Genomic DNA, 26,684 nt, shown 5'->3' on the forward strand with positions numbered 1-26,684 from the left:
TTAAGCCACAATGATCTGAGCCTTTGATTAGGAATTAATCTAGGCTGTTGGTTGTCCAACAAAAAGATATATGAAGGGGCTTTAGGGTCATTTGGAAAACACACGGAGAGATCAAGAGATCGAATTTATGAAGTGAGAAGTTCCCAGGAGGAAATTCTGATCGAGGAGATTTCTTGTAGTTGAGGGGCAGGGATAGTTGGGTTGGAGTATCTTCTTCGGGACCCCGAATACTCAACAGAGAGGTAGAGAAGCACCAGTGGAGGCAGCACAGTCCCAGGAAGGACTGACGCTGGGCCAGGAGGGCCCATGTAGTGCTTGATGCAGAGCCAGAAGGGCTAACGTAGAGGCAGAGTTGTTTTCTAGCAGAAGTCCAAAATTTGCGGGGGAGTTGCCGGATGAGTCGGGAGGGTTGACATTATGAGCTCTAGGAGGCAAGGAGACCCAACGCAGAGTTGATGCAGAGCCTTAGAGAGCTCCACGCAGTTATTGTGAAGGGGCAACACAGTTGTAGCCGGGAACAGTTAGTTCAGCTACCGAATCAGCTGGGATTTGCCGGGTGGAGTTGAGTAATCTCACTAAGTTTTCTGCCAGTGTCTTTTTCTTTGTAACTGAATTGCCGGAAAGGCATCCAGAGTTGTATTCATAACTACTTCTTAATAATATAAAACCCTTAGATTTGTTGCACCAGTTTTCACGCATTGGGTTTTTCTGGGGACATTTGTCCAAAAACAACAGTGTCAATTGTGTTGTATTTAATTTCTTGCTCAGTCTCTTATTTCCTCATATAATTTAATTGAGTGAAGGCTGCAGTGTATGTATTATGATATTTGCCGTAGGAAACAACAAGTAATTTGGTTAAAGGAATTTAACAAAAAGGAGTAATATCATCAGTTGTTGTAGTAGGGGTTCTTGTTGAGGAATTTTCACAATCACATGGAAGGAAACAGAGAGAGTTCAGAGAATCGATTTTCTGAAGCAGAGTAGATGCCAAGAGATTTTCGTTAGTGAGCTTTTTCAGCGAGGGGCATGGATAGTTGGGTTGGAGTATCTTCTCCAGGACCCATGATCAACAGCAGAGAGGTAGAGAGACACTAGGAGGAGGCAGTGCAAACCTAGGAGGGGTTGACGTTGGGCCAGAAGGGCCCACGCAGAGTTTATGCAGAGCCAGAAGGGCTCATGCAGAAGCAACATAGTCTTCAAGTGTAGAAGTCCAAAATCTGTCGGGAACTGAGATTTTTGAGCTGGGAGGGCTGGAAACTATTTCAGAGGGCATAGGCTTCCTAGTTGGGCCGACAGAGGCCCTACGCAGGGCCAACGTAGTGATTTCCGGGGACAGTTGGTTGAGCTACCAAAACAACCAAAATTGCCTGGTAGAGTGAGGTAATCTCTCTAAGTTTTCTGCCAATTTATTTTTCTTTGTAATTGGATTGTTGGAAGGGAATCCAGAGTTGTATTCACAAACTACTGCTTAATAATATAAAACCCTTAGAGCTGATGCACCGTGTTGATTTGGGGTAGCATTGGATGTGCTCTAGCCACGAAATTTGGTGAAGAGGTTGGGGCACATGAGATCTCCAATACTCAGAAAGGGTTTGGGCAGATTCTAAACAGTTCAGGAGATATTAAAATAATTAATATTTTTAATGAAGTCCCTAAGTCTAAATTTTAGGGAAATTAAAATATTAATGTGGATTAATATAAAACTGCGTTAGAATGGTCCAAAAGACATGGATCAAGCCAGATCTAATCTTAGCCGTTGATTAGGGACTTAATCTCGGCCGTTGATATTTCAACGAGAGAAGTATAAGAGGGGGCTTGAGGGTCACTTGGTGAGCACACCAGAGTGATCAATCATTCTATTCTCTAGAGCGGGGTTTGCTAAGAGAGACAGAATCAGTGATCAGAGTTGCAGCTGAGGGGCATTGAGTACATAGAGACAAAGACACAAAAATAGTGCCGGGAGATCAGTGCAAGAGCTAGAGAGAGTGACGCGGTAGTAGCCAGGGCTCATGCAGGGCCACGCAGAGGCAACTAGGAGTTGCGCAGTGCTTCAGAGAGGCCAGCGTTGTTGACGTAGACGGCCAGAAGGCTGACGCAGGGCCTCCTGAGGCTGACGTAGGCCCATTCAGGGTGACATAGGGCCAACGCTGGGCAGAGAGAGGCTGACGCAGTCCAGAAAGGCATACGTTGGTGTTTCTAGGGCAGATTGGAGCTGAGGAGCTGCCAGAAGGCTTATCTGCGATTTCAGTTAGGACATTTGTCTTAGACTGAGAGGTACTACTGCCAAGGAAATTCTCTGTTGGATAAGTCGGATTTGGCACCCAAATTGTACTCTGAAATTGCTTAATAAGAAAACCCTTAGAGCGCTGCATCGATTTTCCCACATTGGGTTTTTCCGGGGACATTAGCCCAAAAATAACGGTGTCATTTGGTGTGATTGTTTCTGTTTCCTTCAGTTGATGATTTGTAATATGTTGAGCATGCACTAGTGTTTATTTTCAGTATTTACATTGTAAATAGCTTGTTAAGTAACGGAACAAGTAGGTAGGAATAAATCAGTAAAGTGCATGGAGGGTTTCTAACTGGTAGACTTAGAAACTTCAACACACCGGTTTTCCCGCATTGGGTTTTTCCAGGGACATTTGTCCAAAAAATACTGTGTCACTTGTGCATCTTTCTCTATTTGTTCTGTTCTTGTTTTGGGCAAATTAATTAAGTGAAGGCTGCAGTGTGTTAGCTTTGATATTTGATGTAGGAAACAATAAATAATTTGTTTTAGTATTTAACAGATATGAGAAGTTTAATTAGTTGTTGCAATAGGTGATTTGGGTGGGATTCTCGAATTCACATATATGCAACTATGTAGAAAGAACAATATCATCATCATCAGTGCAACGAAACATAAAGGAACAATAGAAGAAAAACATTCACACATAGAGACACCAGGATTGGTTGGAGACCAGGGCAAAACCCACTATGGGGAAAAGCATTTCAAATTATTCTTCTTCTTAGATTGTCATCAAATGATTTAGCAAAAGAGAGGACAATGATCCATATCTTCCATATCTTCATCTATGCAACTAACCAGCAAAAAAAACTACAACATCCATAAATGAGGCCAACAAAGCTTATACTCAAAAATCTGATTCGGAAGTCTGTAATGAATTGTCACTGTCTGCAGTCAATTGCCGAACCCTGCGGTCACTGAGTGAAAGCTTCATGCAATTGAGAGTCCATCATTTAAGTCCCAGTCACACGGAGGAGTCATGCGAGCGACTATAGCAACCCAGTCGCACCCTTAAGCTTGACATGTGAGCGATTAGGGTCGGCTCTGGTCTAAGGGAAATGAGTGACTGCAATTCTGAAACCCTAACTCCCAATTGCATTGTCCATGTGACTGGAAGGATCCAGTTGCACAGATGAGCTTCTGTGCGAGCGACTATGGTTGACTTCGTCCTGTGTTGTGCCTGTGACTGTGGCCCAAAACCCTAAAACTGAGATGCGAGCTTCGTACCTTGCAATTTCACCTTAGAGCGAACCTGTTCCTCTATGGACGAGCCTTAGACCTGTGATAGCCAAAAACCAAGATAGAAGGGTGTCTCATGATGGTGTCCAAATGAGGTAGATGTCATTTGTATTTATATTCTTCAAAGGGTGTCCACTTTGCTTTAGGTCCAACCTTGTCAAATGTGCACATGTGGGATTTTCTTCATAAGTACTCTTTCCCTTATCCGATTTAAGTGATCTTTAGGTCGATTTTGGTCATCTTGAAAAGAGGAATTCAATGCAATAATTTTCTCCATCAGGTGAGCTGTCCAAAGTGGAATTTGACTGCAATTTCATATTTTAACACTCTTTATAGGCCCAATTCAAACATGCAAGGAGGCCTAGTTCTATTTTAGAACTAGGGTTCTAATTGATGAGTTACGTAAGAATGATACTCTTTCTCCTTCCAATCAACACTAGAGTTCTTAACTCGTCCTTCCTTAAATCAAGACTGATGGCTAACTTTCTCTAACTGAACTACTAACAACCACCTCGTTTTGAAGTCAAACTGATGGAGACTCCTATATAACTAAAGCTTCAACTCTACACATGTTAACTTGATTATTATTCCAGTAAACTAGAGATAACTCATCTTAACTGAAGTCTAACTCATGAGGACAGTTCGAGTTCTTCATTGGCTAAGGCACATGATAGAAGACCTTGCTCGCTACATTTTCAAGACTCACTCTTAGCGAGGAAGGTACTTCTGGAAGAAAATCTTCCACCTGGATTTGTCTCCAACACTACCACGTTATCCACTACTGTAGATGCTCCCTCTTAACTAGAAGACATCCTTGCTTGCTGTTGCGAAATCTGATTTGAAGACCTTTTCCTTCCAACCATGATCCTTTTATGAGAGTCTATCACCTCAGTCACAACCGCCATGTACCTCGTGTATCTCTGTGGTTGTTTACTCTGCCTGAAGGTGGTACTGGGAGGTCCAAATCCCTTATGATCCTCCCTAAATAACTCTTCCGCACACTTGACTCGAACTCTTCCTGTATTGGGAGTCACAAACGGAGTGGTTACCTCCACTTGCCCTAGTCTCTTCTCCTCATCATCCTGCTGGTCGACCCACTTGCCAACTAGTCGAGACTCAAATTGTGATACTAGATGGGGCTCTAAGGACTCCTTAGAGATCTGCTCTCCTCCACCTTCATGTCACTACTCTGTGTAGCTATGCCTGTCTCAACTTGTAGTAGAGACAAATTATTCTTCCTTACGACTATCTGCTTCTTACATCCAAAAACTAAGTGTTGGAGGTAAGCCTTACCTCTGTTAAAGATGACATGATAACTCTTGCCTTCGAGGGTATCCACTTAAACAAGATTCTGCTTCAGGCTTGGAACGTAGACGACATCTCTAAGATGGAGAGTGCTACCAGACTCCCTCTCAAAACTGACAATACCAACTCCCCTAGTTGTGTACTTGCCATCATCTCCTAGCTCAATCGGAAACAGCATGTCCTTCTCCTTCAGGTGGTTGAAATACTCCTTGTTCTTGGTCATATGGAAGGATATTCCTGAATCAATATACCATACACTGTTGTCTGTTGAGCTTGCCATGCAAGCTATCAATGAGAAATATTTCTCGAACTGAGTAGAAAATGTATCTAACTCAGCTGTTGCAGCCACATGATCCTTACTAGAATCCTTCTGATTAGGACACTTAGTTACATAGTGTCTGAACCCATGGCAATGGAAATGGAAGAACTTGATCTTGCTTAGATCCTTCTTCTTCTTCTTGCCCTTTTGACTAGACTTGGCCTTGCCTTGGCCCTTCTTGGCTTTGGCTCTATTACCTATGTCTACTAGGGAAAAGTTTTCCTCGTCCTCTGCTGGAGCTTCTTTACCAGTTCTTGTCTCTCTCCTGATTTCTTCTTGAATGCAGTCACCCCATAACCTTTCCCAACTAAGAATATTCTTTCTGCAACTTACTGCATCTTGGAAACTATACCAACACTTATGAAGTCCCACAAGCGCAAGACTTACAAGGTCATTGTCTGCTATAGTCACACCCATTCCACCTAGCTCATGTTGAACTTGAGTGAACTTCGAAAGATATGTGATGATAGCCTCTTCTTTGCTCATCTGGATACTTCTTAGCTTCTCCTTGAGAACAATTTTCCTGGCATCACTGGAACCTTATTACAGATCTAAGATAACTTTAAACATCTCATATGCTATCTTCTTCTCATGGAAATGAGGGATAATATGATCTTTGATCCCCTCAGGAATGATCCTTCTCACCTTGGTGTCATTATTGTTATGCTAGATCAACTCTTGGGCATCCTGAGGTGGAGCTATTGCCTACTTCACAAACTCGAGCACTCCATTTATTATCTTCCAACACAATTGAGATCCGCTCCTTCCATGAGTAGAAATTCAAGGATCCCTTGTGATCGGACCTTAGTCCTTGGAACACCATAGTGTTGTCGAAAGAAATGCTCTGCTCTTCAAAGTTCAAACTCTAGTGCAAGCCTTTTGCTTGATCTGCATTGTCCGCTAACTGGTCAATCTAGTGTTGGTCTTTATACTGATCTTTGCTTTGATACCATGCTAAATTTCCATGGAAACTCTGCAACTACTTGGATGAATATTTGAAAACTGAAATCTAGTATACTTTCACCAAGTTACGAAGTCTCTTAACAATTCATAAGTAGTGAAATAAAAAACACAGAGATAACACATGCAAAAATTGACACACTTGTTTTCTTAGGAAACCCAATAGGGAAAACCTGCTTGCTTGATGTGGCTATTTGATTGATTGTTCTTGAGAACTTGGATCTATTACAAAGCAAACTCTTTTTGAGAAAGTGTTTTGCTTCTCACACAATTCTCAACTGATACAATTGTTCTTGGCTGGCCTTGATCCTGCTTGATCTTCGACCCTCTAGCACACAATTCCTCCTCTGCTGCTTCCTTGAATTGCTCTGCAAAACTTGCTCTCTTCTGCTTGATCTTTGCGCACTAGAGGCTCCTTAATCCTTGTGCACTAGGTTCCTATTTCCTAGCGCACATGAGCCCCTATTCTCTATTGTAGATCAACACCTATTTTATAGGGAAAATCCCTATTTCCTTGTGCACTTCTTACCTCCTATTTATTAGGATCCAACTCCTCTTCTTTGCGCACAACCAACTACTAAATCCTAGCACACTTGTGCCTACTATTTCTTAGGACACAATTCCTGCGCTCTCCACAATCAAGGATCTCTCACAAACTTGTGAGGTTTGTCTTGTCATACAAACCTTTGTGCACAAAACAAATGAATTCTTTGTGCCTTCGTCCTCCTCTTCATAGGCCCAATTCAAACATGTAAGGAGGCCCAGTTCTAATTTAGAACTTGAGCTCTGATTGATGAGTTAATTGAGAATTATATTCTTTCTCTTTCCAATCAACAATGAAGTTCTTAACTCGTCCTTCCTTCAATCAAGACTAAAGGCTAACTCGCTCTAACTAAAGTTTGAATTCCTAATTGTGAAAATTCCTTGATTGCAATCACTTGATATTATTCTCCTAACTGTTAGCAATTTAATTGTTTACAACATTTAACGAATAATTCGCAATTGCAATCTTCATCGTAAAATACGTTGTGAAAAAGAAAATCAGTAACTGAGCAATAGATGCACACACTTAAAAAATCAACACTAATTTTTGGACTAACTTCCCTGGAAAAACCCCAAAGGGAATATCGGTGCAACAGATGAGGGTTTATTTTATTATGCAACAAATTTTGGGAGTACAATAATATGGATGCCTCACTAGCAATCCTCCGACAAATATATTGGCAAAATATCTGGGAGATAATTTTCTCCCTCTGTAAATCAACTAGGCCTCCACTGGCCTGCTCGCACTCCTCTCTAGAAATGTGTAGTGCTGGCTTGGAACAATTCGCACTCCTGCTTGATGGATCCAGATGAATCGTCCTGCCTCCCTCTACCTATAGAAAAAATTTCTCTGCCTCCCAGATGATCTTTCCAACCTTCGACAACTAAAATGATATCTCTCTCGACACTCGCACTAGGGTTTTTCGCTGCTCGCACTGGTTTCACGATCTCTTTACAGAATAATTTCGACCTCCCTTTTCTTGCATCCCGACATTGGAAAACCTCTAGGAAACTCTTCAGAATCCTCCTGAATTATTTGCTACTCCCTCTCTCCTATGCGCTCTCTCTGGCCCGAACTTTCTCCATTGCTGAATCAGTGCAACTGGGTAGCTCTATCTGCCAAGGTAACTTCCTCTCCCTCTTGTGTCTTTCTCCATCCCATTGATTTGGTCTTATAATCTCTCGTTGGAGCTTCAACGACCATGATTAGATCCTTATCCACAACTAGGATCATCTTAGACTTGATCCAAGTCATTTCTGAAAGTCTCTAGAGCGTAAGTCGATTTCCTCAATTAATTCACTTTAATTAACCAATTTTCCTAAGTTAGACTTAGGAAATATTTAAATGATGGCTAACTAATGTAATTAAGGTGCTTCACAAGTTTATCTCGTGAAACCTTTTCTGGTTTTTGGAGATATCGTGTTCCTTAGCCTCTTAGATACAAATGTAGACTAGAACACCTGTCCGATGCTAGCAAGTTAATAAAAACTAACACTACCTCTTAGCGAGGAAGTTGTTCTCTCCTCAACATCTCTCCTCTGTAGCTGGACCACACTGCTGGTGTGTGGCATCTACAACATACTGTCATTGTCCACCAAGCTACTATGCATACTCTGATTCACTTGCTAGCCCTGTAGTTGAACCACTCTTCTTTTGCGCTACCACTAACATGACACTCTGCCTCCCTGCATTGCTTCCTACATTGCTTGTGTTGCATTTGATCTCATGTTGCTTCTACTACCACTACTGCAACTAAGAACTGATCAACTGTCCTTGCAACTAGCTTTTGCACTCAACCTTGAGTCTTTAGCTACAACCAGCTCTGCACTAACCACTAAGTATATGATTGTGCCCATCTGTCTCTGCATCCCTCTAGTATCTGACTGCAGCTAGATCTGCACTGCCTCTCAAGCTCTGACTGTGCCTTGTTGACTTCTTGATCCTCCTTCCACTGAATACTATGGGCCCCTGTAGCCAAGGTGATGATCCATGAGGGAACACTTGTCAGATTTTGTGCTTCCTCAAACCCTGCCCGATCTTGCAACTCTGAAGCCACACGCTTTTCCTCCACCTGGAGCTATAGCCGCTATCAATGCAAACTCCTCCAACCTGGAGGTCAACTCATCTATTTCTGTCGAAGCTGCTGTCTGGTATTGCCCCTTCTCGTCCTTCTTTCTCTCGGGACACTGGATGACGTAGTGACAAAACTCACCACATCTGAAGCATTTGACCTTCGACAAATCCTTCTTCTTCTCGTCTCCCTTTGAGTTTTGTCCCTGACTGGGACCTTTTTTGCCTTCCCCTTATTGGCAAGGATTACATTCTCCTCTTCCTTCTCAACCTTTGGCCCCTTGCTGCTGCTGCTAGTAGTACCCTCAACAACATTAAGCCTTAGCTCCTCCTGAGTGAAGTCACTCCACGGGCGTTCCCAATCTGGCAGTGTATCTCATCTAGTAATTCCTTGAACAAAAGTTGCCCACTCTTTGCAAAAACTGTTTATGGCAACTCACACAAGTTCTTTGTCATCCAACTTCTCTCCTACAATTATTAGCTCATTAAGGATGTTCTAAACTCTGGTCAGATAGGAAAGTTACATTCTCACCCTTCTATAACTTTGTGGTCCTTAGCTTCTCCTTGAGAATCATTTTAAAATTCTCTGATGAATCTTGGTATAGCTTCACAATAGAGTCCTACATGTCCTTTGTTGTATTTTTCTCTACAATATGCGGAACCATATGGTCTCGAACCCCCTCTAGGACCATCCTCTTAACTTTGGCCATACCCTTCTTAGTCAAGACACTGGATAGGATTTGTCAGTTTAGCTACAATTGCGGTCACAAACTCCTTCAGACCGTGCTCATCCAATAGGAATAACATCATGGCCTTCCAAACACCAAAGTTAGAAGCTTCGTCAAGTCTATCCTGATCTCCGAGACTTCCTGCAACCATCTCGCTAAACTCAAATAAACTAGAGATTGGGTCTAGAAATCTTCTTCTCCTTCCTGCTTGACCTTCCTTCTACTATTCACACTCCCTTAGGAATGCGTAGATCTGCCTCCGGAAAACCTTCTCTGGCTAATGTACTGCCTTCAGTTGCTGGTTGAGACTACTCGCTCTACCTTCTGGAAGTCCTTGTTCGGGAATTGGCACACAACTTGTAACCTCTGCAACTCAAACTGGCTAGTCTGGCAAACACGCATTGGCAAATTAATTTGCATGTTATGGCTTGCTGTTATTGGAAATAATTGGATCTCCTAAAAACTAGATTTGGAAACCCTCTGAGAAATTCTATAAATCTTTCTTAGTGTGCTTTTCTCTTCATGCCCTTGTGCAGATCTGTAGCTGAATCCTTGCTGCAAAACTTCTGCACCCAGATTTGCTCAACGAATCAACTAATCTGCTCAACGAAATTACTTCTCAGCATATGCATTGCATGTTGGAAGTCCACTTTGGGCAAATCAAAATTTTCCTGCGCTCAACATCTGGAAATCGATTTCACTGCCCAACAATTCCGATTTCTTGGCTGGGCTACACTAATCTGAATCCTGTGCTTCAGATCTCCCTTTAAAATTGCACAATGTACTAATATTTCACCTTTGAGCCTCATATTTGATCAACAATGCTTTGATACCATGTGAACATTCCTTGATTGCAATTACTAGATATTATTCTCCTAACTGTTAGCAGTTTAATTGTTTACGACAATTAATGAATAATTCACAATTGCAGTCTTCACCATAAAATACGCCACGGAAAATAAATTCAGGAACTTAGAGACAGATGCACACAAAAAATCAACACGTTAATTTTTGGACTAATGTCCCCAGGAAAACCCCGTAGGGAAAACTGTGTAGCAGACGAGGGTTTGTTTTAATATCATGCAACAAATTTTGGGAGTACAATAATCTAGATGCCTCACTAGAAATCCTCCGACAAATATATTGGCAAAATATCTCAGAGATAATTTTCTCCCTTTGCAAATCAACTGGGCCTCCCTTGGCCTGCTCGCACTCCTCTACAGAAATGCACACTGCTGGCCTGGAACAATTCACACTGCCTGCTAGGTAGCTCCAGATGAGCTGTCCTGCCTCCCTCTACCTCTATAAAAATTCGCGCTGCCTCCCGGATGATCATTCTGGCCTCTGAAACGACCTCTCTCCCAACACTCGCACTAGGGTTTCCGGCTACTGGCTGCATGACCTCTCTGTAGAATAATTTTGGCCTCCCTTTTCTTGCCTTTCTAGCACTGGAAAATTGTGATATTCTTAGGGAGTTTTTACAGTAAATAACAAAGCATACATAGACAAAAAACCACAAAATTTAAACACATGAAGCAGACCATGAATATGCACCGAAAATTGCGCTGTTGAGCTATTTTATTAGAATGTGATGAGGGTACAACGAGATGTTGGAAAGAGTGCATCTGGGCTTGCTCAAGGCAAGCTAGCTAAGCCCAAATGAACAATAAGAAGTTCCCCTCAAGTATGCTGCTGCTCTATCTCCTGGCTCTATGCTGAACTACCCATAAATACATTGTTGGGTATGAAGATCTGCTGCTAGGGCTTCCTCCGGTGCTTAGAAAATTCCAAGAATTTAACCCTGGCCTCTCCACCAAATACCCAGAACAACCCATGAAGGAATTGAGCTATGGTGACCTTAGAATTTCGACTCTCTTTTCACTCTATGGCTCTGCTGCTGGGAAATTTGACCCACCAGTCAATCCTGCTGCAAATGGCCCCAAAATCGCTGCAATCTCCAAGCAATTTCTCTCCCAGGCTCTTCCTCAATTCTAAGGCCCAAACTCCCTTCACTCCTCAACTCCCAAGTGTGCCTCCTCCAAGCACTGCACAGTCCCTGCATTGCTGCTAGTGACTCCTCCCCACAAACTCGCACTCCCACTGCTGGAACAATCTGAAAAGGATGGAACTCCCTCCTTGGGCTGGCACTCGAAGTCCACCGAAGCAAGGGTTGAGATTTCTGCTCGGAAACACTCGTGTGCTAAACAACACTTGCAGACTTGGCTTCAGCTCAAGCGTGCTATGTCAAAGACAAGATTTCTGAAAGATGAATGAATGACCAAATGAGTGCCTTCCCTTCCTTTTTGTCAAAATGCCTCCAACGTGCTCATGTGGGCCCATCTCAATTTCCTCCCACTGAATTTCCCTCCAAGGCATGTGTATTCTCCATGTGGGCTGCAATTCTCCATGTGTGACCCCCACGCCCCACTAGTGGCTCAATATTCTATTCCATCTGTAACGTTTGGAACTTGCTTTTAATAAAAAATCAATGTGTGGCCTCTAAACCCACATTTCCTAAGTGCAAACATGAGTTAAGGAAAAGTTGATCAAAATTGATATTTCACTTAGCAATAATGCTAAGTGAGAATATCACAAAAGCCACTGGGAAACTCTTCGGAATCCTCCTCCTGAATTATCTGCTACTACCTCTCTCTCTGGCTCAAACTTTCTCCCTTGCTGAATCACTGCAACTGGGTAGTTCGATTTGCCAAGGTAACTCGCTCTCCCTCTTGTGTCTTTCTCCATCCTATTGACTTGCTCATATAATCTCTCGCTAGAGATTCAATGGCCATGATTAGATTTTTATCGATGGGTAAGATCATCTTAGACTTGATCCAAGTCATTTTCTGGAAGTCTCTAGAGCATAGGTCGATTTCCTCAATTAATTCACTTTAATTAACCACTTTTCCTAAGTTAGACTTAGGAAATATTTAAATGATGACTAATTAATTTAACTAAGGTGTTTCGCAAGTTTATGTCGCGAAAAGTTTTATGGGTTTTTGAGATCTCGTGTTCCTTAGCCTCTTAGACACAAACTGAAACTAAAACCCCTATCCGATGCTACCAAATCAATAAAAAACTAACACTAACTTCCACCTTGTTCTGTAGTCAAATTGAGAAGACTCTATTCATGTTGTTTATTTGGGGTAGCATCGGATGTGTTGTAGCCATGAAAATTGGTGGAGAAGCTAAAGCACATGAGATCTCCAAGACCCAGAAATGGTTTGGGCAGATTCTACTCGGTTTAGGAGATATTAAAATAATTCATATTTTTAATGGAGTTCCTAAGTCTAAACTTAGGAAAATTAAAGTATTAATGGGTATTAATATAAAATTGGGTTAGAAGGCTGCAAAGGATAAGGATCAAACCAAATCTAATCTTAGACGTTGATTAGAGATTTAATCTCGGCCGTTGAAGGACCAACAGGAAAAGTATAAGAGGAGGCTTGAGGGTCAGTTGGAAGATACACCAAATTGATTAGTCATTTGATTTACTAGGGCGCGGTTTGACAAGTAAAGTCGAATCAATGATTAGCAACAAGGGGCAGTGAGTACTGGACAGAGAGGCAAAGATAGTTCTGAGAGACAGAGAGGCAGAGTCAGAAGCCAGAGCAAGCCACGCAGAGCCCAGTAGAGGCAACACAGAGGCCAGAGGCCCTGTGTCATCGATGCAGAAGGAAGCATAAGTGACGCAGAGGGTCCCAGATGCTGCGTAGTGCCTTAAAGCACTGACGCAAAGGGTTCTGAGCCTGACGCAAAGGCCAAGAGGGCTGACGCAGTGCTTCAGTGTAGCTAGAGAGGGTTTCGTGGGGCAGTTTGTCTGAATACATTCTTATAAATAGAGAGGTATTACTGCCGATTATTTTTCTTTGTCGGGTGAGCCAGTTTGGCACCCAGTTGTACTCAAGGATAAACTGCATAATAAAATAAACCCTCAGAATTACTGCACCGATTTTACTGCATTGGGTTTTTCCAGGGACGAGTTGTCCAAAAATAACGATGTCACTTGTGTGTTTGTTTTCTTTTAGCTGTTGATCTGTAGATGGTTGAGACTGTATTGTGTTTATTTCATTATTTATATGTTTTAAATTTGTTCGTAATTAACAAGTAGAAGAAATAAACTAGAAGAATACAGATTAATTTTCTAACGAGTAATACTTAGAAATTTCAACATGGTATCAAAGTGTGGTTGCAGATCATAGGAGAGCTAAAGGCATTGATTGAACAGAGCATTTGCAGCAGAATTAGCTGTCCCGAGTGATAGAAGCTATTCCTTGCAGAAAGCGACAGAAGAAGGGTTGACATAGAGGGACTGCGTCATCAGTCTGGGCCAGGGAGGGGCCAACAAGAGGTTGAGGAGTGCAGAAAGAGGCTCACGCAAAGACCAAGAGGGTTGACGCAGTTGGATGAGGGAGAATTTTTTGCCAGTGACGAGATTGTGCAGAGCCTAGAGGCTTAGTCCTTCAGTTGTTGGGGCATAGGAAGCTGTGGGCAGTTTGCGGGAGTGAAGCTGGTGGGGTACTGTGGGCAGAACAATACCTAACAGGGCAAAACCAAGGTAGAGGGAGTCGCTACCGAGGTGGATTTCTAGCCAAGGAATCTGAATCATTGTTGCAAGTGCACAGAAGATCGGAGAGGTGCGACTTGACGATTGGCGGGAGGATTTCCAGAAGGGAAATCAAGACTCAGAGGGAGTCTGGTAGAGAACTTCCAGGCGGGAAGTAGAGAGACTCAGCAAGAGTCGAAGGGAGAACTTCGAAAGTGAAGTAGAGAGACTCAGAGGAGTTGACAAGAAGAGCAGAGAGATGGCCATGAATGGGCTGAGGGATTAGGACAGGCTGGACGGGGCATCCAACTTTGTGGTCTGGAAGGCCAAGATCCTGTCCATTCTAGATAGACATCGCATCAAGGCCTTCGCCTTCAGAACAGTGGCAATCCCAGTTGACTTGGCTGATAATGAGAAGTACGAGGAGGCAATGGCCAAGGCGAAATGCATCATCCTTGATGGGGTCAAGGATCATGTGGTCCAACATATTGCCGAGAAGGAGACAACAAAGGAAATGTGGGACGCCTTGAAGAAGTTGTACCAGCATACTTCCGTGCAGAGGAAGATGTTACTTGAGAATCAGCTGCGGTCATACTATATGCAGAAGGGGGAGCAGATAGATCACTTCCTCGGTCGGTTGAAGGAGATCCGGGACCAACTGACTTCCATAGGGGCCACGCGGGATGAGGGGATGTTGGTGAGGACCGCTCTAAACGCAGTCTCTGAGGAGTGGGAGACATTTGTCCAAAGCATTATGGGCAGGGCCAATCTTCCAGATTGGGAAGAATTGTGGGCGGCTCTTCGTCAAGAAGAGATCAGACCGCTGAGTAAGATGGGAAGTAGCAGCAAAGGAGTCCGGATCAAGAAGGAAGAGGAAGAGGATGCAGCTCTGGCATCTGTGAGAAAGAAGCAGAAGAGGAATAAAAAGGACCTCTCCAAGGTCAAATGCTTTAACTGTGGGGAACTGGGTCATTATGTGAACCAGTGTCTAAGGAAGAAGAACAAGGGAGAGGCATCTGACTCTAAGGCAGCGTCAGGGAAGGCAGAAAAGGAGGTAGAGGAGGATGACGTTTGTGTCGTGAGTGCTCATGTACCTCTAGAGAAGAGGTGGGGAGACATCGAGCTGTAGTCAGGAGGACTACAGGCGACGAGGGGTAGGATTGTTGAGGTACCTAAATGAGGATGAAGCGACAAAGAGTGCTACAATGAGGGAGTCGCTGGCAACACAGAGCTAGCAGGTTGCAGCAGCGCGAGAGGCATGGAGGACGTTGCAACATTGCAGGATGGCACAAAGAGGTTTGCAACGGTGCGAGATGCAGGGAGTTGTTTCAGCAACGCAGAGGCAGTAGAGGGAGCACTTGTTAGCGGCAGAGAGAGCTTCAACATCGGGAGTGTTTCTAGCCTGACAGGGATGTTAGAAGTTGGGTGGATCAGTTACTTCTCAGTAACTGAGTTGCAATGCAGTAGCAGTTGGCAGTAGCACGATGCAACATGATGAGAGGGGGATGCAGTGCAGATGCAATGTTGGGAGGATGGACCAACAACAACACAGATGCAGAGGGAGCTGTTGTACAGATGTAGCAGTGGCAATGACAGGGCCAAGGGCGACAATATAGGATGCAACAGTGTAGAGAATGTTGGGTGGGGAGGCCTAGCATCAGCACAGGTACTGGTGTCGTATAATCAAAGTGATGCTCAGTGTGGAGTATTACTAGAGCACAGTCCTCGCTAAGAGGTAGTGTTGATTTGGGAAGCATCGGATGCGCTATAGCCATGAAAATTGGTGGAGAGGCTAAAGCACATGAAATCTCCAAGACCCAGAAATGGTTTAGGCAGATTCTACCCGGTTTAGGAGCTATTAAAATAATTAATATTTTTAATGGTGTTTCTAAGTCTAAGCTTAGGAAAAATAAAATATTAATGGGTATTAATATAAAACTGGGTTAGAAGGTTCCAAAGGATAAGGATCAAGCCAAATCTAATCTTAGTTGTTGATTAGAGATTTAATCTTGGCCGTTGAAGGACCAACAGAAAAAGTATAAGAGGAGGCTTGAGGGTCAGTTGGAAGATACACCAGACTAATCAGTCATTAGATTTACTAGAGCGGGGTTTGCTAAGTAAAGTCGAATCAGTGATCAGCAATGAGGGGCAGCGAGTGCTGGACAAAGAGGCAGAGATAGTGTTAAGGGATCAGCACAAAGGCAGAGAGACAGGTGCAGAAGCCAGAGCAAGCCACACAGAGCCCAACAGAGACAACACAGAGGCTAGAGGGCCTGCATCATCCACGCAGAAGGCAACAGGAGTGACACAAAGGGTCCCAGAGGCTGCGCAGTGCCTCAGAGGGCTGAGGCAGAGGCTAGGAGGGCTGACACAGTGCCTCAGTGTAGCTGGAGAGGGTTTTGTGGGGCAGGTTTCCTGAATACCCGCTTCTGAATAGAGAGGTATTACTGCCGGTTATTTTTCTCTTTCGGATGAGCTAGTTTGGCACCCAGTTGTACTCAAGGATAGACTGCATAATAAAATAAACCCTTAGAATTGGTGCATCGGTTTTCCTGCATTAGGTTTTTCTCGGGATGAGTTGTCCAAAAATAACGGTGTCACTTGTTTGTTTGTTTTCTTTCCGCTACTGATCTGTAGATGGTTGAGATTGTATTGTGTTTATTTCGTTATTTGTATGTTTTAAATAACTTGTTCGTAATTAACAAGTAGAAGAAATCGACTAGAAGAATACAGATTAAATTTCTAACAGGTAATACTTAGAAATTTCAACACATGTTAACTTGAAGATTATTCTAATAAACTGAAGATAACTCAACCAAACTGAAGCCAAACTCATGAGGGCAATTCAAGGTCTTCGTTGGCTAAGGCACAAGCCAGAAGACCTTGCTCGCGATATTTTCAACAGTGTATTCAATTTCTTCCATCTCCCATGTATAAATTTTTATAATTCTTGACATAAGGTGGGATCTCTTATTTGTGATGGATTTAATCCTCTCATAGAGTCTATTTTTCATAAATATTACCTAAACATCGTCTCTCTATAAATGTGTAGTGGAGCATATCACATATCGATAACAAAATCAACAAGAAATTTAACACCAATGCAAAGATGATCATCCAAAATCATATGCCTCATTTTAATGATTGTCTCTTCAAGATTGCTTCCCTGATTTACTACATGCCACTAATAACAATGGTAGACAAAGTGCCTTTCTTGTCTTTGTACCCATGGTCTTCCCAAGTAAGAAGTTGAAGGGTACTTAATGTTGATTAGATTCTTAATCTTCTTAGATATCAATTAATTTCTCTTATATATATGCCCTTAGAATCCCCCTTGGGCAGCTCAAAGTTGGGTCTCACAGACTCCGGCTGGAGACAGATCACCACATCGATAGGGTGGATAGGATTTGCCAGCTCCGTCACTTACAGGAGATAGAGACAGAGACACTTCATCTTCGGATGCCCTGCTTACTATGAGATTCGAGGTCGTTTCCATTGTCTCTTCAGGTCTTCTCAGAATTTGACCTGCTTCCTCAGATATGTTGATCAGAGATGCCTTGCACTTTATCTCCAGGAGGCCTTCAGATTTCGGTCCCGTTTTCTTCAGCCTCCCACCAGATCGGACACCACGCAGAATATCACAGACTTCTTTAGGGCACTACCATTAGCGCGGGGCACCAAAAGAACCATTGACCGACCTACAGGCGTTGAGACCAGATCAGTGCGGTCCCGAGGAGGCCGACCCACTAGGCTACACAAGTGCTCCAGGATTGGATCCACCCCTAGGAGGCGCCCTAGAACCTCCAGGCGACAGCAGTGACAGCCCAGTATGCCCACAGGACAACAGACTTTGACAAGTTTCTCTCAGTTTTCTTCTCTCGACCTCGGATGTTAGGAGTAGGAACTGTGCAGGAGACTCCTTCCCTTCTTCATCGCTTCTTCTTCTTCTTCTCCTTCTCTGCTTCATCGCAATGCTTTGTTTTGAAGCCGACTGCTTCTAGCTTCTACATTTACATTTACTTAGATTATAGATGTATTTTCTGCTTTTTAAAAGAAATGTTAAAGGGGACCGTTTGGTCCACCGGCTTGGCATGATGTAATCATTGTAACTGACAGTCCCGTTGATCTATTATGGTCATTTGTTGGACATTTATAAAATTATCTTATCTTATCTTCAATTAATAAATAAAAGAATAATTGCTTCAGTTCCTCCTCACAGGATGAGGAACTGGTTACTTGTCAGAGCAGCTATATAAAAATTGTTTATAACTCTAGAGTGTGCATGCCATGAAGCCATGACCAATCAAGCAAATCCTTGTTATGATGCTTCTGAATCAAAGCATTGAGGTGAACATGCCTCAACCACATGAAAATTAAGAAAACCAAGTAGATGTGATGGATACTTCATCTGTTGAATGAATAATCTTGTTCGTTGTAGTCATGAACACCTTCACCACCTCTCTACCTTGGGAAGGGGGCCTCTTTGTAGAACAGTGGAAGTTGGAGATTATAGATAATCCTGTTCGCAGAGAGAAATAAGGGCGATATTTATGCCTATGGAAGAAGGAAAGAAACATATAAGGATATTGACAATCTAGCATGGACACTGTGGTGGATGGAAAAGATGCAGAGACTTAAAATGCCTAGTTCTCCTTCAGATTAGAGTCCATACGAGTTTAAGCTGAATTGAATTTCTACTTAGTTTTTATTTTTTAATAAGAACCAAAATGTTTGCTTAGCAATCAAGGGAAGTAAACAGTCTATAGCTTGCTACACACTGATTTTCATGTGTTATGTGCTACTTTGTTGTAAATGTGGACTTCAGCGAGGTAAATATTTCCGTGACTTTGAAGTGCAAAATATAGTTGGCAATATTAGCACCTTTTTTCCTATTTAATGCAATCAGAGACTAATATAACTTTCTTATTTTCTAAGTGAAAAATATATTTTAGATTCATCATATGCACTCTTTTAGTGAGTAATCTTAAATTACCATCGCAGAATGAAGCAGAGAAGTTGTATAAAAGGATATTGCACCTGAGAAATAAGCCACGTCTTCAAAGGAAATCTCATAGGGAAGGCTTTCTAGGTCTCTTTGGTGCAAAAGTGGATCCTGTAGACCTTTACACAAAGAAGCTGGAGGACGTTGGAGAAAATTTGAAATTAGAGCAGTCGATGCTTTACCAGAATCAAAAGGTACTTGGTTGTCTGTTTTGAGCTCTTGGATTATTTTTTCTGTTCTGCTTATTTTTGCTAACAACTGAGATGTAGTTTATTTTTTTTGTGAATGAAACAATTTATTATTTGAGAAAAAGCAAAAAGATTATGCTAATCGATGCATGTCCAAGTAAGTAGTATCTTCATTTTGTGTTTGTACAACACATGGATTGAAAGTTGTTTGGATTATTGAAAAATAAATAATGTATTCACTGTATTACTTCTAACTTAGACATAAAGTTTACTATTATTGTTTTCACATAGTAACATACTATAAATTTAAATATTAGACCATAATATGGTTAAAAGTTGAAACAGAAGCATGTTTGCCTGACTAACAAAGAACAGAATTTCTCTAGGCTCATACTGTTGTACTCATTTCGTCCATTAACTGAAGAAATTCTTGATTAGCATTTCAAAAGATCGGAAGAAAATGAACCATAGGAAAAATTTCCTGGTAGACCCTCTTCATTACATACTGGTTTGATGAGAATTTGAAAGGCATGTCCATGTTCTTGCAATTTACTGCGACAGGAGTGGAATATATGGTTCCATATTAACTTCAGTCTACACAGCGATAGGGAGTAAAGCTTCATCTGTAGACTATTATTGCTCTGTTTAGGCTGCAAGCACAGGCTCTTTATTTTTGTTACCATCACTAACCTAATGTGTCTCTGTTGTCTTCCTCACAATGAATTATAAAGTCTTGACAGTGCTGTTTAGGCATTCCATGTCATTGGATTGAGCAGGCTACTACACTCTTAAAAAGGCTTTTCTTTGATCACTGACATTGACAATCTCATGTTCATAATTATCATTTAATGTCAGGAAGAGTTGGGCTATTATTTCTTTTTGTTGGAAGTGGCTTCAAGAAACCTGCCATGAGGGGCTGCACCTCAATATATGGAGTCATGGACTTTCTTTAACATAGGTGCTAGGTTTAAACTTTAAGGAGCATCTATTCTGTGAAAATTTTCCTGGGACTTCAGCTGGCCTCGTCCCTTTCATTATAGCATGTCAAACAGGGAGGGCATACCCCAATGAATGTGGAATTATGTTTATATATTATTCCTCTGCCAACATCACTAGTGAACCATGACCCTATTGGGTTTGTAACCTGATTTGCATCTGTCTTTTCAAATAAATAATGTTAATAACTTTCCACAGTTTTTCCTACCCCAGTGTACTCTTGGTCCTTTCCATCCACCCAATTATATGACGCCTCAATCCCTATTCACAGGTTTCTAATATTGGAGATGGACATGCTTAAAACATTGTAAGATTACTAACAGTAACACTGCTAGTTTTTGTTAAAAATTTCTGAGTTTTGGTTTGAGTTTTCAGAGATGAATTTCTTCAAACATTTCGTTTACACTCTGCTGTAGGTGCTCATTATAATTTTCTGTCTTCTGGGTAATGCATTCAGTGCGTTACATGTGCCAACAAACTTCTTCTAAACACATATCTACCCCTTACGATAACTCAGAAATTAAACATTTCTGTTACATAACAGTATAACCCACAAGCAATATTTTCACACTTAAAATCTGAGTGTACGGTGAACAAACAGAAGTGTAGAGCCTGATTTTTAGTGGCAGCAATTTAGCAAGCGTAGAGACTTCAACATTGGTTCTTCTGAAGCATTGTTCCAGCACTAGTTTATAACACACATTATCCAATGATTAATACACAGGTCCACTTTTAATGATAGCCTTGGAATCCCACGCAGAACCAATGTTATGAGAATGGAACCGGTGAAGGAACTGAAAAACCTTGTGGACCGGGAACCAGACCAGAACCGGTAAAAAATCGGAAAAAAACTGGTTTACCAAAAACACATAAAATATTCATATTTTAAAGAAAAACATATATATTCATGTGCATCCATATCAATCCAAACCATTTATACACAAATATGCAAAATTTCTCATCTACTTAGCATGTAAGGGTGCACATAACCAAAATAGCATTGAGTGCAATCCATCTCTGAACCAAAAATACATCAACAAATAGGCTCTAGATGGCCTCTAGCATCCAAAAAAAAATCACGCTACAACATATGCCCACATATCATCAAAATCATTGTCTATATTGGGGTCTTCGTCATCAATATAACCATTCAGGCATTAAAATAAGATATAAAAATTGTAGCATGTCATGTCAAGATTTTGTTTGAGTGATGGGTACATTTTTAGTAGAGTCATGATAGAGGAGTTTGAAAACCAATGTCACTAACATCAAAGTACATAGAGGGCTTGGTGCTCTTTATTAAATACTAGTTCCATACCCTCGTACATGACAAAATCCAATGGAAACATTGCAATCGCCCCAACCTTAAAATCCTAAAAAACTATTAACTCTGTTGGATTTTACGTGAAATTTAAAATTCTACTTTTTCCATATGAAATCCAATGAGGTTGGAACCACGCTCAAACATCCCGAGTCATTTCATGGTAATGCTAAAAATTTAAGTAAAAGGATGAAAATTAGGCTTGAATTAGAAGTGGGCTAACCAACTGAAAAAATGAAAATAAAAAAAAGACAATTTTCTTTTTTATGTTGGCCTGCATAGATCCTGGTAGCATCGGATGTGCTCTAAGCCTCAAATTTTGCAGGGAGGCTTGGACACATGTATTCCACAATACCCAGAAATCATTTTGGGAAATTGCACCCGGAGACAGTTTTATTAAAATAGTTAATTATTTTTAATGGGTGCCTAAGTCTAAACTTAGGAAATTGAAATAATTAAAGGATATTAATCTAATTGTGGGTGAAACTTCTAGAAGAAAACGAAGATAGAGTCCAAATGATCTGAGCCATTGATTAGAATCTAATCTGGGCCATTAGTTCTCAACTGGAGGATTATAAAAAGGACTTCGATGGGCATTTGGAAAACACATCGAGTAAGAGATAAGGAGATCGAATTTTTGAAGAGAGAAACGCAGCAGTTGCCGGAGAGAAACTCAAAGTGCTTTCTTGTAATGAGGGGCAGGGATAGTATTTGGAGGGAAGTTTTCTTGGGTCAGAGAGTACTAGGCAGAGAGGGCAGAGAGACATCTAGGAAGGCTGACGCAGGACCATGCAGAGCTACACTGTGGTAGTGCAAAGCTTCAGAGGGAGATCGAATTTCTGCTGGGGAAGTCGAGTTCTAGAGCCAGAAGCAGGGGTGTGAGACCGGGAGGCTGAGAGCTGAAGATTCTAGCCAGCAAAGGGTCACAAGGAGGTGTAGTGTAGTCCCTAGCTATAGTGATGCAATGACTGCGTGAGAGTGACGCAGAACTGCACAAAGGCAGTGCAGAGGGTCATCTCTAGTGCATATCAGTGTCGGTTCTTCCAGTGATAGGGTGAGATCATCTCACTATTATTTTTGCCCAGTTTCTCTTTGTATCGGATAAACAATTGGGCATCCAACGAATTGTACTCATAATTACTACTGCTTAATAATACAAACCCTCAGCTCTGCACTGGTTTTCCCACATTGGGTTTTTTCGGGGACATTTGTCCAAAAATAATTGTGTAGATGTGTGTGATGTTTATTTCTCTCTTGTGTTGTATTTAGTTTTCGCAATTCTATTTATTTAGGCTACAATGTATTTAATTCTATATTTGCCGTAGCACACATCAAGTAAATTGGTTAATCGAATTAACAATTAGAAGAATTAACATTAGTTGCTGCAGTAGGAATCGGGTAATCGATTTTTCACACATATTGCATGGAACCGGTCCTGAACCGGCTAGTTCGGTAGCGAACCAACCTATTCTGGTTTAGAGGCACGATTTAGACTAGTTTTGGGCCAAAAACGGCCAGACTGACCAGTTCCGGTCCGGTTCTGATAACACTACGCAAAATTGGCCTTTGGGGTAGCTCGTAGTCCAAAATAAATCTACAACAATGATAAAGTGTATAGGAGTGACTTATCACCCATACTTTAACCTTCAAAATCCACAGCCAGCAAGAAAGTAGAGATTTAGGTTTCGGTTGAGTAATATATCCAACCTCACGCTCAACTAGGAGAGAATATATCTTGGCTGTAACTGTGTTGGAGCTCCTCCAAGTACCACGCACAACCCAACCACTAGTATGCAACCCATAAAGCAAGTTAATCTCGTCCAACAACAAGAAAGAAGGGTGGTTTCCACTAAATACTCGGGCTGCCCTTTAATGTGAGACTCGAACCACTGTAAATGGAGAAAATCATGGCATTAGTAACCAAAACTCATCCTTGTCTCTTTCCCCACAACGCAATCTCTATTCTCAAGATTTAGTCAATAGAATGGTGCGAACTCGTGCTCTCTCTTCAACAATAAATTACTTTGACCTGGACTGCGATCTTTGGCTCCCACACATTTAACTTCAACCTGAAAGTTGATAAATGAGAAACAATAAATCAGAGATTCAACTGTTAACAACTCTTCTAACTCAAATCTCTAGATTCTCGTTTTCTCCTTTGAATACGGAAAATGAAATCTGAGTGATTTCACTCTCAAATCCAACTAGGATATCGAGTCTCAACATCGAAGCCATCTATGGCGGCTTGGGTTACAAAACCCTAAGCTTCTCCTCAAGAAAGCTCTCCAAAGCTTCTTTTCCTAAAACTCAAAATGCACAAATGAATGAAGAGAGACCCCCTCATTTCCCTTTTTTTATAACTGACTTACCTTTTCCTTTTAGTTTTTAAAGCACTTTTCCTTCCTTTATTTACTAAAGTGACTTTTATAAACTAATTAAAGTCACTTTTAATGCCGAAAAATGCTTAATTCGTCTTTGTGGTCACACTAACCACCCAAATCCCCTTTTTATCATTTTGCCCTGTAGATCTTTTCGCCTCGATTCCAACGAGCTATTACACTAAGGTATTTCTCTAGTAATTAACCCAAAACAACACCTTAATTATAATTAATTAAAATATGCCTATCAATGTTGCAGGAAACGTCCCCCCCCGGATCTAACCCCCGAAACACGGTCCGTACGGATGCGTCCAGGAAGTGCCTCCCGAAATGCGGTTCCAAAATTCTGAAATGCGTTTCGGACTGATAATGACGCTTCCTGGAAATTCTGGAAGCGTCCTTCTGGAACGCGTTTCGTACGATGCTTCGGCTGTACGAAGCGCGTTGCTTCGGAGGCCGAATCATACAGTTCCCGTACGATTCCGAACGCGCTTCGGAAAAGTGCGCTGTGCGGCCTAAAAAATCATTTTTTTTTTTTTTTTTTTTGGTGAGTTTGCTTGTTTGGGGTGGGTCCACCTTGGGTTAGGGTTGAGGAATGAAGGGAATAAAGCCCCCATTCATCCCTCATGGTAATGTTAAATTCTTAAAGTAAAAGTGATATTCTCCTTTATTTTTCATTTTCATCCTTTTACTTAAATTTTTAACATTACTATGAAATGACTCAAGATGTTTGAGAGTGGTTCCAGCCTCATTGGACTTCATATGGAGAAAATAGAATTTCATATCCTATTCAAAATTCAGTAGACTTAACAGTTTTCAGGAATTCAGGATCAATGGGATTGTGGCAGTTCATTAGATTATATCAAGTATGAAGGTATGCGATTAGCATTTAATCAAGAGCACCAAGCCCTATATGTACCCTAGTGTTGGTGGTGTTAATTGTTGAACTCCTTTTTCATGCCCTTAGCAAAAAAATTACCTTTCAATCAAGTCAAAATCATCGATCAAGCATGTTAAGCTTTTTCTACCATATTTTAAGTCTTGGATTAGGTAGTTTGATCAAAATTGGGCAATGTTGACTAATATCCCTAGATAATCGAGGTAGAAGCAAAGGCTAGACAAGAGGAGAAGAATCTAGATTCTAGATGGTTGATGCATCTAAATGGTTGATGCTCGAATAATTAATCATTAATGTACAATGGATGCTATATCTTTCTTGATTTATGCAAAAATATGCATGTTTTCATGTCTTCTACAACTAATTTGGTATTTGGGATGTTTGTTTTGAGTATAAATGCAATATATATATATATATATATATATATATATATATATATATATATATATATCTATCTATCTATCTATATATATATATATATATATATATATATATATAGACGCTTCGCTTCCTAGATTTTTGGAAAATGACACTTCCGCATCCCCGCTTCCAAAAAACGTCCCCGTTTCGTCCTCGCTTCGTGCAACATTGATGCCTATTAATAACGCCATTTTACGGAAATCGTCAGAATGCAATGGAACCAAGAGCAAACTTGATGATGAAATATGGTAGGCAATCCTAGTCGGACCCATAAAACTGCTCTAAAACCCTCCAGGCCGACCAACGGAGTAATCTTGCTCATATGACCTGGATGACACAAGCTCTGGAAAGCCTCCTAACCACCTCACCAGGTAATCCAAAATTTGGGGACATTACAAAGATCTAGCACTCGGTTACTCTATTTTCATTAATCTATCCCTAATAGGTTCTGAAGTAGAATTGGTTAAATGGAGGACCCAATTCATTACAGGAGCACAAATATAAGATGATAACAACTTTGAATCTATTTTATTATTCATACGAGTGAATACAATCACAAAATAAAATGAATCGACTCCAAATTGCTATACCAGCTAATAGAATGGGAAGCACACTTCTATCCCAAATACTAGAATGGCATGCACACTGTTATCCGAAGTACCTGTCTTGCAAGAAGAAAGAAAATGCACATAATTAAAAACACATAATCACTTTTATATCCAAATGACCCTCCCAGTGATCTGTTACCTCCAGAACTCTCACTTACATGTGGAAAAGTCCCAAGCACTAAGTGAAAACCTAAGGGCAACTTAGAGGGGCTACCCATTGTCACCTTTGTAACTCCCTTACTTTAGGTTGGCTCTCCTCTAGCACAAGGGGGGCTTCCCTAAAATAAAATTATTAAGGCTATTACAAGAAGGCTCAAGGTGATTAGGAAGAGTTAGCTTTAGAAAAACATATACATTGTAGAAAAGTAAAATAAGTGATGGAGGATTGGGACTAGTGCCCATTCAATGTTGGGCAAGACAGAGTTGATAAGCATCAATCTAAGAGAGCTGTTTTATGAATGGTTAAGGTAAAGAGAGCTGGTATACATGCCATAAATCGACCTTCTTGTTAAATAATGCATAAATATAGTTGGAGGGCCCTTAAGCTGACACTTTCATTCTCAAACAATGAAACAAGGGTGAGTCCACTATCCTACAATGATGTATTTATCCAACAACAACTCTTAACAAGATGATAGATGAAAGATAATACATCAAAAAATAAGACATCAAAGTAGATTAGAGGAGGAGAAGTCTCACATTAAACCCTTCCAATGTGGTAAATATACCTCTCTCAGCCCTTCGAAACAAATTCTTTGCAATTAACTTCTAGCATCCAGCAACAACAATTAAAAATGAGCCTTCCTTTAAGCTTTTAAAAGATATTCAACAAAGCTCCAAGAGGAGAGACTGCTGAGAAATCTAGGGCATTCAAT

General features: G+C 41.2%; 1 protein-coding gene across 3 annotated transcripts in view; it reads left to right on the forward strand.

Annotated features, from left to right (window-relative positions):
- The window catches only part of LOC149224614 (hyperosmolality-gated Ca2+ permeable channel 2.3-like), a 373,352-nt gene that overhangs the window by 174,921 nt on the left and 171,747 nt on the right, over positions 1–26,684 (forward strand). For all 3 annotated transcript variants that reach the window (XM_089386187.1, XM_089386185.1, XM_089386186.1), the window contains one exon: positions 19,000–19,194. In XM_089386187.1, coding sequence (XP_089242313.1) covers positions 19,000–19,194 — 195 coding nt within the window. The remainder of the gene's footprint in view (positions 1–18,999; positions 19,195–26,684) is intronic.

This window comes from Pinus tabuliformis, chromosome Q, assembly GCF_031772625.1.
Source record: "Pinus tabuliformis cultivar Carrire ecotype Pingquan chromosome Q, CPIR1, whole genome shotgun sequence".
Classification (NCBI taxonomy): Eukaryota; Viridiplantae; Streptophyta; class Pinopsida; order Pinales; family Pinaceae; genus Pinus; species Pinus tabuliformis.